Here is a 15,692-nt window from a genome sequence, read left to right on the forward strand (position 1 = left end):
ATCAGAAGAACAAAAATAAACATTACAGTGCTACCACACACAACAACGCGAAAATTCCCTCGAGTGTCCCATGTTAGCCTGTAGTCCCAAGTAGCCCCGTTTGACGGTAGAATATTTGTTGCAGACGCGCGGCTTCGTTTTAGTGATAAAATTATTCCAACCATTCTTATTGTTAGTTGGGTTCGGCTATTTGATGTAAATACGTACAACTCTTCAATGATTTTGTAAATGGAATCTAGCTTTAACATGGTCACAGCTTGAGTTAGAGCTAGGGTGAGGTATTACCACCAGGATAGTATTTCGGGTTACACCTCAACCCAGGACCCCTATAAGCAGTCGCTGACGTATCTTACCTGCTGCTATAGGATGCTACTACTACAGGGAGATACATGTTAACCCTTAGATAACGAACCGGGTCTACGAGACCCGGCGGCTCCTTATTTTCCGCACTACGGCAGATGGGACTTAATGATATTTATACTTTGTTTTTTATAACCAAGGTCCTAAATTCTCCTTCCACCTATAAACTGCATCCCCCTCCCCCTCTCCCCAGTCCCCTCAGATCTAGGAGCCTCTCATTATAAACACATTTTCATATCATTTTCGAGATTTTGAGGAAGGTACATTGAAGAAACATTATTACCCCTAAAAGTATATTTGAATTTTGAGAGGAAGGAGCTACCTTAACAACCCCTACCCCTCCCCCTCCTTCCAGTAGCCAAAAAAATTAGTTCTTTCCGATTTGTTTCTTTCAAAGTTTTACACTTAGAAGGTTCATTTTGTTAATTTCATGCAAAGAAAAGTCTAAAATGTATTGTTGTTATTTAATAAATACTTCTACATTATTTCAAATTTTTCGACAAGTTAGAGCAAATTTTGGATATTGCAGTGAATATAGTAAGATGAGCGCAGGACAAAATTTCTTGTGAAGTTTTTAACAGTTTTCCTAAGGTGTTGCTGTAACTGTTACTTACCTTACATATTATTCTTATAATTTTAAGTGATTCTTATGATAAGGTGAATATGTAAAGGCGTTATCTTTTACTTGTAAGAAAATATTGCATGGTGCTTTGACAGTGCTTAGACAGTATATTACCTCCATGACCACTTCTCAGCTACAACAATTACAGCAAAAACTCGGAATAATCATCAGAAACTTCACAAGAAATTTTGTCCCACGTTCATCTTACTATTCACTGTAATATCCAAAATTTGCTCTAACTTGTCGAAAAATTTGAAATAATGTAGAAGTATTTAATAAATAACAACAATAAATTTTAGACTTTTCTTTTCACGAAATTAACAAAATGAACCTTCTAAGTGTAAAACTTTGAAAGAAACAAATCGGAAAGTACTAATATTCTTGGCTACCAGGAGGGGGAGGGGTAGGAGTTGTTAAGGTGGCTCCTCCCTCTCAAATTCAAATATACTTTTAGGGGTATAATGTTTCTTCAATGTACCTTCCTTAAAATCTCGAAAATGATATAAAAATGTGTTTATAATGAGAGGCTCCTAGATCTGAGGGGACTGGGGAGGGGAGGGAGAGATTTAGAGGGGGAGGGGGAGGCAGTTTATGGGTGGAAGGAGCATTTAGGACCTTGGTTATAGTAGACAAAGTATAAAAATCATAAAATTCCTCAAAAGCAGAGAAAAAAGCATCACAGCGATCGTGTGGGCATTCGTGTAGGTAAAAACGGTTAGTCATCTGAGGGTTAAGGAACCAGTCTAATGACCCTTTGCAGATAAGAGACCAACAGGATGTCTACAGGTCTCCAAAGTCTGTAATATTCATGACCTGTTACAAATAAGTCTGTAAATATTATTGGCGGTTTCGATAAGTTATAAAAATCGCGGTTTCTGCGTGTCATGACGGATAAAAGCAGCGCATTGTGTTAAACAAAGAAGTATCATCAATGTAGTTACTGCTTATCTCCTTAGGCCACGGATACTGCTCGCAAGAGAGCACCATGGTTGTGAATCAGAAACAATCAATTCAATCTACATAAGCCAGTATCACAAAATCAAAGTAGAACCCTCGAAGTGGCGCATACACATGACCCAAGTGACCCTCAAAGATTCTCGGGCCAAGAATCTTCCACCAGCCGCATCGATGCACCACATTGAGAGCTCCACTTTGATCGTCTGATACCGGCTATAGGCTATTCAAAAAGTAGTCTGACAAATGCAACAACTTCAAAAGTAAGCTAGGTAAAGGCTTTTTTTTGGTTTTGCTTGAAAGACAGGCCATACGGCTTTCTAATGAGACTCTGGTCCATTCACTTCATTGAAAATAAAAAAGTTACGTAGGTTCGAGAAGCAAGTGTTGCGTTTCCGCCTACGAATTTTAACAATTGGATCTTCGTTTTGCTCACCAAAATTGGTCTACCGTTCGATGCGCTGTTACGCCTAAAACAACCTGACAACTTTAAGAACAACTTGGCGACATTTGGCTTTAGTCTGCATCCCACTAGGAGAATCAAGGATACAAAGGGCGATTAGTCTATGGCGTCCGACCGCACCTCGAAAATCGGAGGATTCCGCCTTGTGGAAGACAACCCCTCGGCGCGCGCATGTATCGCAGTTACTCCGTGATTATTATTTTCCTCAACATGTAGGAAGACAGTGATTTGGTAAAATAACATACTTTTGTGACTATCGGACATTTCCAGATTAAAACATGAAACTTGTCAGAAATGTCAATCAGCTAAAAGCATGAGCAGACTTTCATGACATTGTCAGACAGGTGGTTCATGAATACAATTGAAATAGATTAGAAGAAGAATATTAACAAGCAACTGAATTAAAACAACTATAATATCAAATGTATGTACATAAAAACATAATGATACAAGTCAATTTGCAGTTTAAATGGATCAAGTAACAGAGTACGTCAACATTTTAAAGATAACTAAACAAATGGAAAAAAACACAAATTTAATGAGAGGAGAAATTTCTTCGTACAAGAACAAATAGAGAAAAGAGAATTCAAGTGTGTTACATATTTTCAAAAGGGAAAAAGAAATCCGATATACTAATTTTGCTCTATGATTGGTATGTTGACTTGTTGTTGGGACACTGATAGGATCAATTGAAATAAGTTAAACCAGAGAAAATAACGTTCCATTTGGATATTTCATGACTTAGGCTTCTTTGTAAGAGATGAAATCAGTTACTTTTAGGGAACTTTGGGTCAAAGGTAAGGAGAAATTTTAAAACAAATAAATATTGGGACCATCCTTTCTCTTGTCGACTGTTTCAGTCTTGCATCATAAGCTAACTGGACTACATTTTGCAACTGGAAATTATAATTTCTGGCTCATTCGTACTAATGACACTTACGTTGTTTATAAACTAAGCTAGAAATTGTAGTTAATTGCAAAATGTAGTCCAATTCCAGTAGCTACACAACTGAGAGAAAAATTAATTTCTTGCTAAAAAACATTTTTTTCCACATTGAAGAGCATTATCATGACCTTAACTATTATTGTTATTTGACAATTTACAGATGGGCACCTCGAATAAATTAAACTGATTCTAGCCAATATTCTTAAGGGATAAGTTGGATTACATTTTGCAATAAGGAACCACTATTTCCGGCCCATTTTAGAAACAACATACGTGCCATTGGTTTCCCTATGCAGATATGTGCTTTTATAGAGGAGCGAGAGATAGTGGTTCCTTATTGCAAAATGTAATCCAGTTAATCACCAGTTCTTGCATACTTTATAGTCCCAAGAAATTGATAGGGATACTAATGATGTGAAAATGGTTTCTCAGATAGTATGATCAATGAGGATTACTTTGCATTCCGATTGGAGGAGGATATAATACTGTCTGGATCTAAATCTGAATATTCAGGTACTTGACTCAACAGAGAATTCCCAAGGTAACACCATGACAGAGATACCCTAAAATTGGTACACGCTCAATGGTACTGGCTTGAAAAACTGGAATGAAACTTTTATTACGGACGTACATCCAATTTGACCGCATCATGACTTCTTTTTCTTCGGAAAACTATTGCCAAGACCAATCCACGCAAGTCAGTCATTGTGCATCTTTCTTCGGTCATCACTCAAACGCATCCAGTGGCAATAGCGGAGCACACAGCGTTGGCTGCTCCCATTTGAAATGAAACAAATGAAATTCATTTAGGCTTCCCCTCGCCAATAGGCCGAACAGTACAACTTGCGCAGAAGAACGACTCACCTGTGCGGATTGGTCTTGTGCTCAACTGGGCTGGGTAAACGATTAAGTTATTCTAGTATAAATTTCAAAAGATATACAGTAAGACTACTATTTCGGTCAATCTGAATAGGTACTTCTGTTGAGAAATTTCCTCAAGGGATGATTAATACATTTTAAAAAGAAGTCAACCTGGTTTAATTTAATGATAACTTAGTCGATGCTTTTGACAAAGGGACTAAGTGCTACATTCAATAATGGTATTTTTCTGAACGTTTGCCTACTCGGGCAAATCTCCTTGAAAAATATAAACAAACTCCCGGCAAATTTGGTGCAATAAATGAGTAACCTAATTTTTGACTTAATTGAACCTGATTCAACTGAAAATTACAGACAGCATGGATTGGTTTGCAAATCCCTTCAAAGTGCTGCAAAAGGAATACTTTAATTATTCTTGAAACTGCGGAATTATGATTAACGATAGGAAGCCCAGAGTCAAAATTTACTGAACAACACATGCTCTTCAAAAATTATTCAGTAATTGGGACTGATTCAAAACTAAGTAAAAAAGTATTAGGAGATCAGTTGGACGTATTTCTATCAAACGGACCTAAGCGCCATAGGGTGAGGAAGGTAGAGGGGGGCTTGGATTGGCGGCGGAATCGGGCGTCCGGCTTATTCCGTCCTATACTCGCAATGCTTTTCCATGGCGCTTAGGTCCGTTTGACAGAACGCGCTATCCGGAATTCTAAATTCCTCAAAAGGAACTCAAATTGGCACTTAGTTCCGTTTGATAGAAAGACGTCCAGTTGAGAGGAATAAATTCAACAGAAGGAAATCGTATCCTGACTAGTTTAATGATTGCAACGATTCAAAGAACTTGTTCAGTAATTTTTATTAAGTCTTGCATTTTTGAAAAGTCGAGTGCACTTAGTTGATAGAATTTTCCCGGATGTTTTTGGAAGATATTAAGGCACAAAAAACGAGTTGAAAGTTGGATGATTTGAGCTTCCATTTAAACGCGCATCGCCAAGAAAGGCAAGATGTTGTGCGGAGAGATCAAATTACCCAACTTTAAAATTGTTTTTTGTGGCTTCATGTTGTACAAAAAAATCCGGGAAAATTCCTGTAAGCTAAGTTACTTTCTACCTTTCAAAATGCAAGAATTAAAAATTACCGAACAAGCTCATTTCTAGGGTAAAACCTAGGATCATATAAGGTAATTTGCATCTTTAATGATGACAAAGCCACCGATTCAGTGATTAAAGGAGTTTGAATTGGACATTGGGCAGTAAATATTCCATTCAACAAAAATTACAAACAGAGGAGAAAACCAAGGTAAGTGAAACGTAGGTAGAATGCCCTTGCCGACCCCTTTGGCCGAAATGTAGCTCTTTGATCCAGTCATTAGAGCCAAGGCGTGAAATTTGAATTTCAACAATTTAGCAGTCTTCGCTGAAAATAAAAATGAAAGTCAGCTGTTTATAAAATGAACAAATTCAGAGCAAACAAATGTGTTAAGAATGAACATTTATTTACTCTCAATAAGGTGACTGTTAGTTCAACTTTATCAATAGCAAACGGTCATTCTTGTTTTTGGCTGAAACTGCAAAGTTGTTGAAATTCAAATCTTGTGCTGTAATTTTGATGGCAGGAACAGAAAGTTGCATTTTGGACTAAGAGGTGCGTGAGAGCATACCTATGTTTCACTTACTCTGGGAGGAAACAAAATAGATGATATACTGAAACAATACAGAGAAAGTATTTATGATCAACCACTTAAATTCGTAATTTCCTGCAGAAGGATAACTAAAAACATCTTCTCTACATACAATTATTTTGAAACTAACAGAAAATTCAATGAGGCCAAGAGAAAAGCCTCCTTGACAATAGAAACCAGAGACTGGAAGAGACTCAGCTTATTGTTATCTTGATGATAAGCTCCCTTGACCTGCTTCAACAGATGTTGCAAGACAAATTTCTGTTCAGAGATCATGGTTAAAAGATATTTCTCTTATCTCTCAAGGTTTTAATTTCTTCTATCAAAATTCTATTACCCTATCTCATGATGATGCCCTAAACAAATTCAAAAGATGAGGGAAAACAATCATTGCAAATTAAATAAATTGTTCTTTCATCGAGCAAGTCTCTGCGCTCAAGTAAACTTGCTAATCTAATTCCTACAATCAATAAAATTAAACCCATTAGGGCACAGAGTATTGATTTTAAATTAAATCCGTTGGTGTAAAATAAAAATAAAAAAAGCTTAGTGTGATTTTACAATTAAATCTTAATGCATGAGCAAATGGAGTGAAATCGGAATGAAAACATTTACAAAGCATTAGTTTCTTTTAAACAAGGGAGCAAGGACGAGTTCTATAAGACTCCGAACTCCCTCTATAAGACTAATAGCCTCTATAAGACTTATAGTACTTTCCTCTATAAGACTCCAATAGTTCAACAGCATTAAAAGTTAAATTTCAACTGTTGGCTTAACCTCACATATGGAGCAAGCGATGGATGGGTCTAGGTTCATGGGAAAGGATCCTATGACTTTGTAAGAATCTTACATGAGGTTATGCTGCGATCGGCTGTCACAACAGTAAGATGCCCTACAGAACTCATCCCTAAAGAAAGCCACAGGAATAAAAAGGATTTTAAGATGATCCATTCAAAATGAAGCAGCAAATTCTAACTGACATCAATACAGGAATCATTCCGACTAGAATGAACTCCTTCACTTTAAGTTCTATCAACTAATGACTTTAAGCACAGATTTTTTACCCAGTCATAAAGCATATTCTACTTTTAGGTATTGAAGATTGCTTCACTTTGAGAAACCAACAAAGCAATAGATCAAAACTGATCACTATCCTCATGGAATAAATCATTACTTTTTGAGGTAGAAACTTGATGCCTCTGGTAGATCTACATGCGCGCATTCACTCAAAAACACATAAATACAACAGACAACTTTTTTTTGTCAGAATTTCTACCATACATAAAATATGCCTCCAGACATACAAACACTATTTTTAGTTGATAGCAATGACTGCTGCAAATAAAACCATCAAAAATTGAGTAAATAAAGAAACAGACGAAATAGATAACTAAAGTTCTACCGCTTATGTTGACTTTAGAGTACCATCCGAGTAATCTACCCATGAGCGGTTTGATGAAGAAAAGAGATTCATGGCGGAGGATAAGAGATGAAAAATTCTTTTAACCACTCATAAAAGAACTCACGAAAACGGTAAGATACATCTTGAATAGAAATTAACCAACGAAAGTGAATCCGAATAAGATAATTGATATTCTGACTGCTGAAATAAAATATACATCTAACAGAATAAAACTCACATCATCAAATAATGAAAAGATAATAAAAATCAATGTGACTGCGTAAAAAAAATACAAACAAGGGAAATACTATGTACATGCTTAAAACTTAGCATAAAATACGGGGATCCTAAATAAAAATAGTCAACATGAGCAGACGAACGGAGAGATGAAAATGCTTGTCAAGCTCCGAAATAAATTACACTTTACACTTTACAACAGCACAGTAACAAACGCTATCCCTCAGAGGGTGAAGCTCAGTCTAAATCATCAATCGGACGAGAATAGATGCTGCCGAATTTGGACATGTATTTTTTTATGAAATCCTTCGCTTTGTGTTTCACATTGTCATTACATGTTAATTCATCTACGCTACGGCAGTGTTTCAGTTCTTTTAACATCACAAAATGGGTTAGCTGAAACAGAGGTCACAAAATATAAGGAATTGTGGAATTGGCGAGCTGTATTTTACGAGAAAGAGCGACGCCAAGAATGGTACAATTTGGGCAAGCGGGGATTTTTCTGAAACCGGGCCCAAACGATACCTTATGATACCCTAAAACTCTGGTAAAAATTTTAGCTTGCGTATACGCATGGTTTTTGAGAAATGAGGGGGCAAAGTTGCCAAATCGCCATCATTCTGGACAGCATTTCTACAGCAAAAAGACCGGAAAAATGGACGAAAAAGTTTCACCCTTGATGGGTTTCGGCTGTAAATGTTCTCATTGGGCCCCCAAGCATTTAACTGTGTTCAGTTTCAAAAATTTTGGTCGCACAGTGGTCCAAAATGGGGAGAAATCGTCGACAAATCAGGATTCTTTGTCAAATTCTTAAAAATGGAAGTAAAATTGTCGGTCTGCTGCAGTTTTCATGGCTAACAATGTTCATATCGATCCTCAATACATGCAATTGTGTTCAGCTTCACAAATGTACATCGCACAGTGGTCAAAAATGGGGGAATTAGTAGACAAATTGAGATCCTCTGTCAAACTTTTTAAAATGAAGTAAAACTGTTAGTCCCCGGTAGACTTTAGATCCCGGAAAAATTCATGATTTTAATTTTTTCAATTATTACTACATGTCAGACCGTATTGTTTATGGAACGTTGTCATAGAATAGACTTTGTAGCATTATCTCAATAAAATATGCAAACTTTCAGAAATTTAAAAAAAAGAAGGAAAAATGGAGAGGAAAAATTATAAAAATATTTAAATAGTAAAAAAAAAAAAAATTAAATAATTTTGCCGGGATCTGAAGTCTACTGGAGACCAACAGTTTCACTTCATTTTTAAAAAGTTTGACAGAGGATCTTAATTTGTCCACTAATTCCCCCATTTTTGACCACTGTGCGATGTACATTTGTGAAGCTGAACACAATTGCATGTATTGAGGACCGATAAGAACATTGTTAGCCATGAAAACTGCAGCAGACCGACAATTTTACTTCCATTTCTAAAAATTTGACAAAGAATCCTGATTTTTCAACGATTTCTCCCCATTTTGGACCACTGTGCGACCAAAATTTTTGAAACTGAACACAGTTAAATGCTTGGGGGCCCAATGAGAACATTTACAGCCGAAACCCATCAAAGGTGTAACTTTTTCGTCCATTTTTCCGGTCTTTTTGCTGTAGAAATGCTGTCCAGAATGATGGCGATTTGGCAACTTTGCCCCCTCATTTCTCAAAAACCATGCGTATACGCAAGCTAAAATTTTTACCAGAGTTTTAGGGTATCATAAGGTATCGTTTGGGCCCGGTTTCAGAAAAATCCCCGCTGGCCCAAATTGTGCCAAAAAACGGTCGTTTTTGGCGTCGCTCTTTTGGATGAGAAACAATGTTCAGAATGCTTAAGTTCGCACCTTGTCACAGAGTTCATTCCATAGGAGATAATAAAAATGTTATGTTGAATGGTTTTTTCCCAAGGGGGGGGGGGGGAAATTAAGGAAAATTAAATAAATGAAAGATGTAGAGTTAATATTGATTTTCAGTCGAAAATTAAATTTCACAGATATAAAATAAAAGCATATTGATAACATAAGCGAAGGGTCCTAGTTAAATTTAATTTACTTTCCTCATCTCCTGCCAATCCAGTCTTGTCAATCTAGAGTTCTTGAAGTAAAATAGATGCAATAAAACTGTACAAGATCTCATTAGAAACTGAGAAATTGTACTATCACTGGCATTGGCCGACATCTCCTCGAATTTGTAATACCACAAGATGAATGAACCACTAACAAAGCGAACCTTTATGAAAAAGTCTAAACCATCCCAAATAGAGCCAGTGGCATGGTCTCCACCTGTGCGACCCGTTAGATAACGTTACATGCATAGAAAAAGCCTTATCAGTCACTGGAAAAACTTGGTAAGGACTTAGAAAACTACTCTCTGCTTCTTTAAATAGTCACTGAAACCAAGAAACAGAGTCTAGCAATTAAATTTGATTTTTGAAAATGATGAAAAAGACCCTGTTCATGCATTTTTAACAAAGAGCAACCAAAAAACTTGAAAACTGAATTTTTTTTTTTTGAAAAATACCTCCACAGTCAGCACACTTAGTACTTAAAGAAACTAAATTAAATAAATTTCATGCAGCTACCCAACTAATCTGACTGCTGCAAAATATAGGATACTTACTTTTCTTGCTAAATGTTTGAAGTCTTCATTGCTGGAAATTCTGCCAATTTTACAATCTGGTTTTCTGTATGGATTGAGGTAGTGAACAATGACACCAGCCATATTTAATCTGAACTGATCTTTGATTTTGCGGGCAGGGCCACTAGATGTGTCTGCTGCAACACTCTCGCATTTTGTCTTTGGTTTAACAGTGATGCTGCTTTCTTTGTGGCGTCGCTTTTTCATTTTTTCATCTCTCAGTCTTTCTTTCAGTTCCCTGTACTTTTTCTTCTTCTCGCGAGATCTTTGTCTATCTTTTTCTACATCATAGTTAGGCTGAAACAAAACAAAGAACAAAATTAAAATTGACCATAACAGCTAGGAGAAAATGCAGTCTGGAAGAGGCATAACAGATTGAATTCAACTGATGTACACATAAGGGTGAGAGCAGTTTCAAAAAAGTCCTTTTGAAATTACCCAATGGTTTAAAACTATTTGGATTAGCATCATCACAAACTTGTCACAAGCCACGACGACCATGTTAGAGCTTGATTGGCATTGATTTTGAGTCAAATTTGGTACACGTGGTCTGATCATCATCCTAAGAGACTACTTTTGAGAGTTTTGCTTTTGCTAAGAGATTCTTTGTTCACAAGATGTAGACTTCATAAAGAGGAGATGAATTTAAGCGATACACTAAAAAGCTCGAATTAGAAATTATCATTTTATCAAATGTTCCTCTCTTTGACCACATTCTTCCTCTCTTTGACCACATTCTTCATTAGTCTAGGGACCACGAAGTCACTTTCGAGTGCCACCCTGAAACCTTCAGAGTATCTTCTAGAGTCCCTAGGACAACATTTTCAAAACGGCCGTCATGTCTAAAATTGCAGGGTCGGTCGGAGGTGCTCTCATAAATCCACAATTCACTTGGAAATTTTCAAGAACCGCAAAATTGTCAGAGGATGAAAAATGTTCTACACAAAATTTTACGCTGGAGTGCATCAACTTTGGACATGTGAGCCCCTTAATTTTGACAAAAAATTTATTCTTTCCCCAAAAATTCGAAAATTTTTAAAAAATTTAATAATAATTAATGTAAGCATTGCTATCACAACAGTGACTCTACTGCTTTAACTGAGTGCCAAAAAACTTCATACCTTTTACTTATACCGATTCTTCGAGTTCAAAGCTGCATGGCCCTGCCACTCCCGCATATTTAGCGACAAATCTCATTTTATGCGATACCTAGTTTAGTGAAATTTTCAAAAATGCTTATGTTCCAAGTTCCAGTTCGTGGAGCAACTGCAATAGCTGGCTCATCCCCAAAACTAAAGTAAAATTCTTTGCAAAAAAATGCATACCCATGCAATTATTGTCCAAACATAAAATATAGAAACAATGAAGTTAAAAATGAAAAGCAACCGACACGAATGATTGAATACATTTAGAGGCTTAATTTGAAGATAACTATATTATACAAGTTATGAAGTAAGTGAAAACTGTTACATTTTGAGGGAATTATTAAAGAAAAAATTCTGCAAAATTAAGGCAAAATGGTGAATAAGAGAATACAGTCCCAAGCTTTTAAATTGTTTGGATACTTTTAAATTCTGAAAATTATTGTGTTTTAGAGACAAAATGCAGTAAAATTCTGCACTGAAACGTGTGAACCAGACAAAAATAAAGGGTTAATGACCCACTGACATACCAGACATACCATAAAAACGGTGAAATTTTTTGCAACACGACTAAAGCACTTATGTGGTTAATTTTGTTGAACTCTATCAAATTTTCAATTGAGTCGAAGCTATTTTATGAAGACTGTTCTAAACTCTATATATATTGCTAAAATTGAGCGCAAATCTAAAGCAATCTCTAAATTAAATGCAAAGATATTCTCATGTTTCTTCACGCCGAAAGAACAGTCCAAATAATAGGAATTTACTGCAACAAATTGATATTTTTTACCAAATTGATTGGCGCAGTTGACAGAGGCAACACAAATTGATAATTGCGACAAAGAAATGTTGCAGTACAGCATACCTGTTAGAGGTAGGCCTTGAAAAATCATGAGGATATACAGTGGATATCGGATATAACGACATCGGTTGTAACGACATATCAGGCATAACAACGTAAACTGGTCAATCCTGGCTGAAATCCCATTCATTCAATGTATTTATGTATCGGTTATAACGACATATCGGTCATAGCGACAGAGTTTTCGCGTCCCAACAGATGTGGTGATCGGTTATAATGACCTGAGCAGGGTGCAGTGAGATTTCGTTGGAATGTTTTTCAGATTATAGCGCGCCCAAAAAAGAATGAGGAAGAGAGGAATGTTAACGCACTCGTTTTTTGTTCAAAGTAAACACTGCAGCTTCAGTTAGTATAAGAGTGCAAATGCGTGAATGCTGGTGTGTTTCCACAAATTCAAACAACGTGTTTTAATTAAAATTGGTCCTAGAATAAAAAAATAAATGAATGAAATAAATATTCAATTCAAATAAAAATAATATAGTGTGTAGTCATGTAATCTCAATATTATAACATACACTGTATTTACAAATTCAAACAAAGTGTTTTAATTAAAATTTGTCCTAGAATAAAAAAATAAAAAAATAAATGAATGAAATAAATATTCAATTCAAATAAAATTAGATAGAGCTAATAAATGAAGGTGTTACTGAAGAGATAATGAATCAGCAGCAGAATTCACCGGGCCCTGGAATCCCACCTACAGCACAGCCTTGTTCTCAGCTCTTAAATATAAGGTATGTGCGTAACCATTCCACTATCTTGCACTAGGTATCGATTGAAATCGATACTATCCCTGAAAATAGTCTTACCAGATGTACCAGATAATGCTCACGACAGCATTATTGACAAATTGAGACTTGCATTTTTTGGGGATTTTTGTCACACTTCAATGCATTGTGCGCCACCTTGGATTGGGGGGGGGGGGGGGGGTTCATGAAATTTAAGAAGCTATCATCGAGTACCATTCAAAAGGCCACAAAATGACGGGGCTGAGCCAGCTATTACAGTTTCTCCATGTACTGGTACTTAGAACATAAGTATTTTTGAAAATGTCACTAAACTGGAAATTGCAAAAAAAGAGATTCGTCGCTAAATAGACAAGAGTGGCAGGGCTATACAGGTTTGAACTTTAAGAATCATGTAAAGAGAAGGTATGTAGTGTTTTGGCACTCAGTTGAAGCAGTAGAGTCACTGATGTGATAGCAATGCTTACATTAATTATTACATTTGTTTAAAAATTTCCGAATTTTTGGGGAACGAGTAAATTTTTTTTCAAAATTAAAGGCTCAGAGGTCCAAAGTTGATGCACTCCTGTGTAAAATTTTGTGGAGAACATTTTTGGTCCTCTGACAATTTTGCGTGTCTGAAAATTTTTAAAAGAATCGTGGATTTATAAGAGAACCTCCGGACCCTTTATCACACAGGATACGGACATTTTGATCGCTGGAAAAAGGTGTCCCAGGGACCGTACAAGACACTGATAGTTTCAGGGTGGCACTCAAAAGTGACTCCTTGGCCCCTAGACTATAAGGCAGCCTTCACAATTTTTAAGGCTGTCTTTACATTGATGCCAACATAAGACTTTTCCTCTTCACATATTTTGAGGCGACCTCCACATTGCTGTCCACATAAAACTGCATTCTCCACCATTTTCTTCATAAAAAAGAATGCGCTATAATATTTTCTTTGCAGAAAAGAGCACATTAGACAGTTTATTTTACCAAAATGCTTTCATATCCATCTCCTCCCCCCATCCTTTTTAAGTGACTTCACTTTTTCTTGCAATTGGCCGATTGAGCTCTTCTTGCACACCTGTCCTTGACTTTTTAAGATAGCACTTTGTATCAATTCAATATTTTTTGAATGAGTGCCTCTACACCAATTTTCGAGTAAACTCGACCGAAAATACTTTATTTCAAGAAATGCGTTTTCTTACAGAAAGTTCTTGAAGGAAATCGACTCAATAATTGAGGAGCATGCAGGGATGCATCCATAGTCGCAGATTTCCTAGGAGATGAGGTACATTAATAACATTGGGACAGAATTGTCCCATATTCTCAAATGCTAGCGTAAACAAATTTTTAAAACATCTGGAATCATAAAGGAGAGTTGGGAGTAAAAAAATCGTTCTTCAGAGTAATCAAGGGCTATTGTGCAATTCCCAAGATTTCTCCAGTTAAGAGCATTTTTCTAAAATTAGGAAATTTCACTAGAGTTTAGACAATTATTCAAGGGAGCACACACCTTACAAAATGTCAGATGTGTGCTCTATGAAAAACGTTCCTTACAAGTTAAAACATAGTGCGCTAACAAATTATCTGAGAAAAACAACAGTGACTCTGTCTGTTGGGCATTTAACGGTCTTGCTGGTTCACTCAAATGCCAAAAGATAGCGCACTCCGCATGGCCCAGCTTATACGGAAAAATCAACCAAGCCAACATGGGTCGTTTCAACTGGTTGCTTAGCGCCTACAAAGATTACCGGTGTGACAGACAACATGTTAAAAGGCAGAGAATCACGCATGATTCACTAAGCTTTTGAGTGAATTTAAGTGGATTTTGGAACACTTACACTAATTATTCTTTCTTCAACAAGTCCTTCACGTCTTTTTTTTTTGGGATCAATGACTGTGCCTGGACCATCTGTTATTGATTTGTTCATTCCAGCAGTGAGCTCATTCAAATCATAATCATCCTCATCGTTGTCTCCTTGAACACCATTGTTCTCTTCCATTCTATCCGAGTCATTTTCTGAATCATCTGAGTCATCATCATCGGAGAGGCTATCTTCATCATCATCGGAGTCTGAAGAAGAATCAGATGCTGTATTTGTTAGAAGTGGCTGCCAAGGAGGTGGCTCCCACTGAGACACGCGCGTTTTTGCATGATAGTAGTAAGTTCTTCCTGAAATTATATAAGAGAACTTAGTGGAAATATCAACGATTCACTCCTGCCAGGAAAACTCATCAGAAAGCGTTAGAATAGTGCCATGTTTTTCCGTAATTCAGGTTTGGCTGCCAAAGTATTTTATTTCATTCATTCCTTAACCGCTGGATAAATTTTCCTGAACAATGCTTACACATTCTAATGAGCCCAGAAAAGGCTATTGTTGGCTATTTCAATGCTTGGCAGTTAATTTACTTGGGCATGCTTAGCACAGTAAAAATTGATTTTGATAGCTATGTGATGATAGATAATTTATTGAGTTTCTTTTGATAGGTGCATCTGGTATTCTCGTGTAGACTTCATAAACATTTTGGGACCGTACATTTAATGAGTAAAAATCTTATCAATCATGAAAATATTTTTCCTAAAATTTTCATACAGTCATACAGAATTTTCTATATACACACCAAACGATCGACATTTTCAAACTGATATTTTTAAACCTAAGCCTGCTGTTTATTTTGAACCTTATGAAGGTTTGTACAGCCCAAATTATCAAGAATCCATCATCACTCCCCGACTTTGAAAGGGAGAGAAAGGGGGTGCAGTCACTTTTTCATACTAA

General features: G+C 36.4%; 1 protein-coding gene across 11 annotated transcripts in view; it reads right to left on the reverse strand.

Annotated features, from left to right (window-relative positions):
• Positions 1-2,796: 2,796 nt before the first annotated feature.
• Set2 (SET domain containing 2) overlaps positions 2,797-15,692 on the reverse strand; it is a 106,499-nt gene continuing 93,603 nt past the window's right edge. For all 11 annotated transcript variants that reach the window (XM_019061393.2, XM_019061391.2, XM_019061392.2 and 8 more), the window contains 3 exons: positions 14,754-15,085; positions 10,160-10,474; positions 2,797-7,940 (listed from right to left, as the gene is read on the reverse strand). In XM_019061393.2, the coding sequence (XP_018916938.2) occupies positions 7,782-7,940; positions 10,160-10,474; positions 14,754-15,085 (806 nt within the window). In that variant the 3' untranslated portion in view covers positions 2,797-7,781. The remainder of the gene's footprint in view (positions 7,941-10,159; positions 10,475-14,753; positions 15,086-15,692) is intronic.

Source organism: Bemisia tabaci, chromosome 1, assembly GCF_918797505.1.
Source record: "Bemisia tabaci chromosome 1, PGI_BMITA_v3".
Lineage (NCBI taxonomy): Eukaryota > Metazoa > Arthropoda > Insecta > Hemiptera > Aleyrodidae > Bemisia > Bemisia tabaci.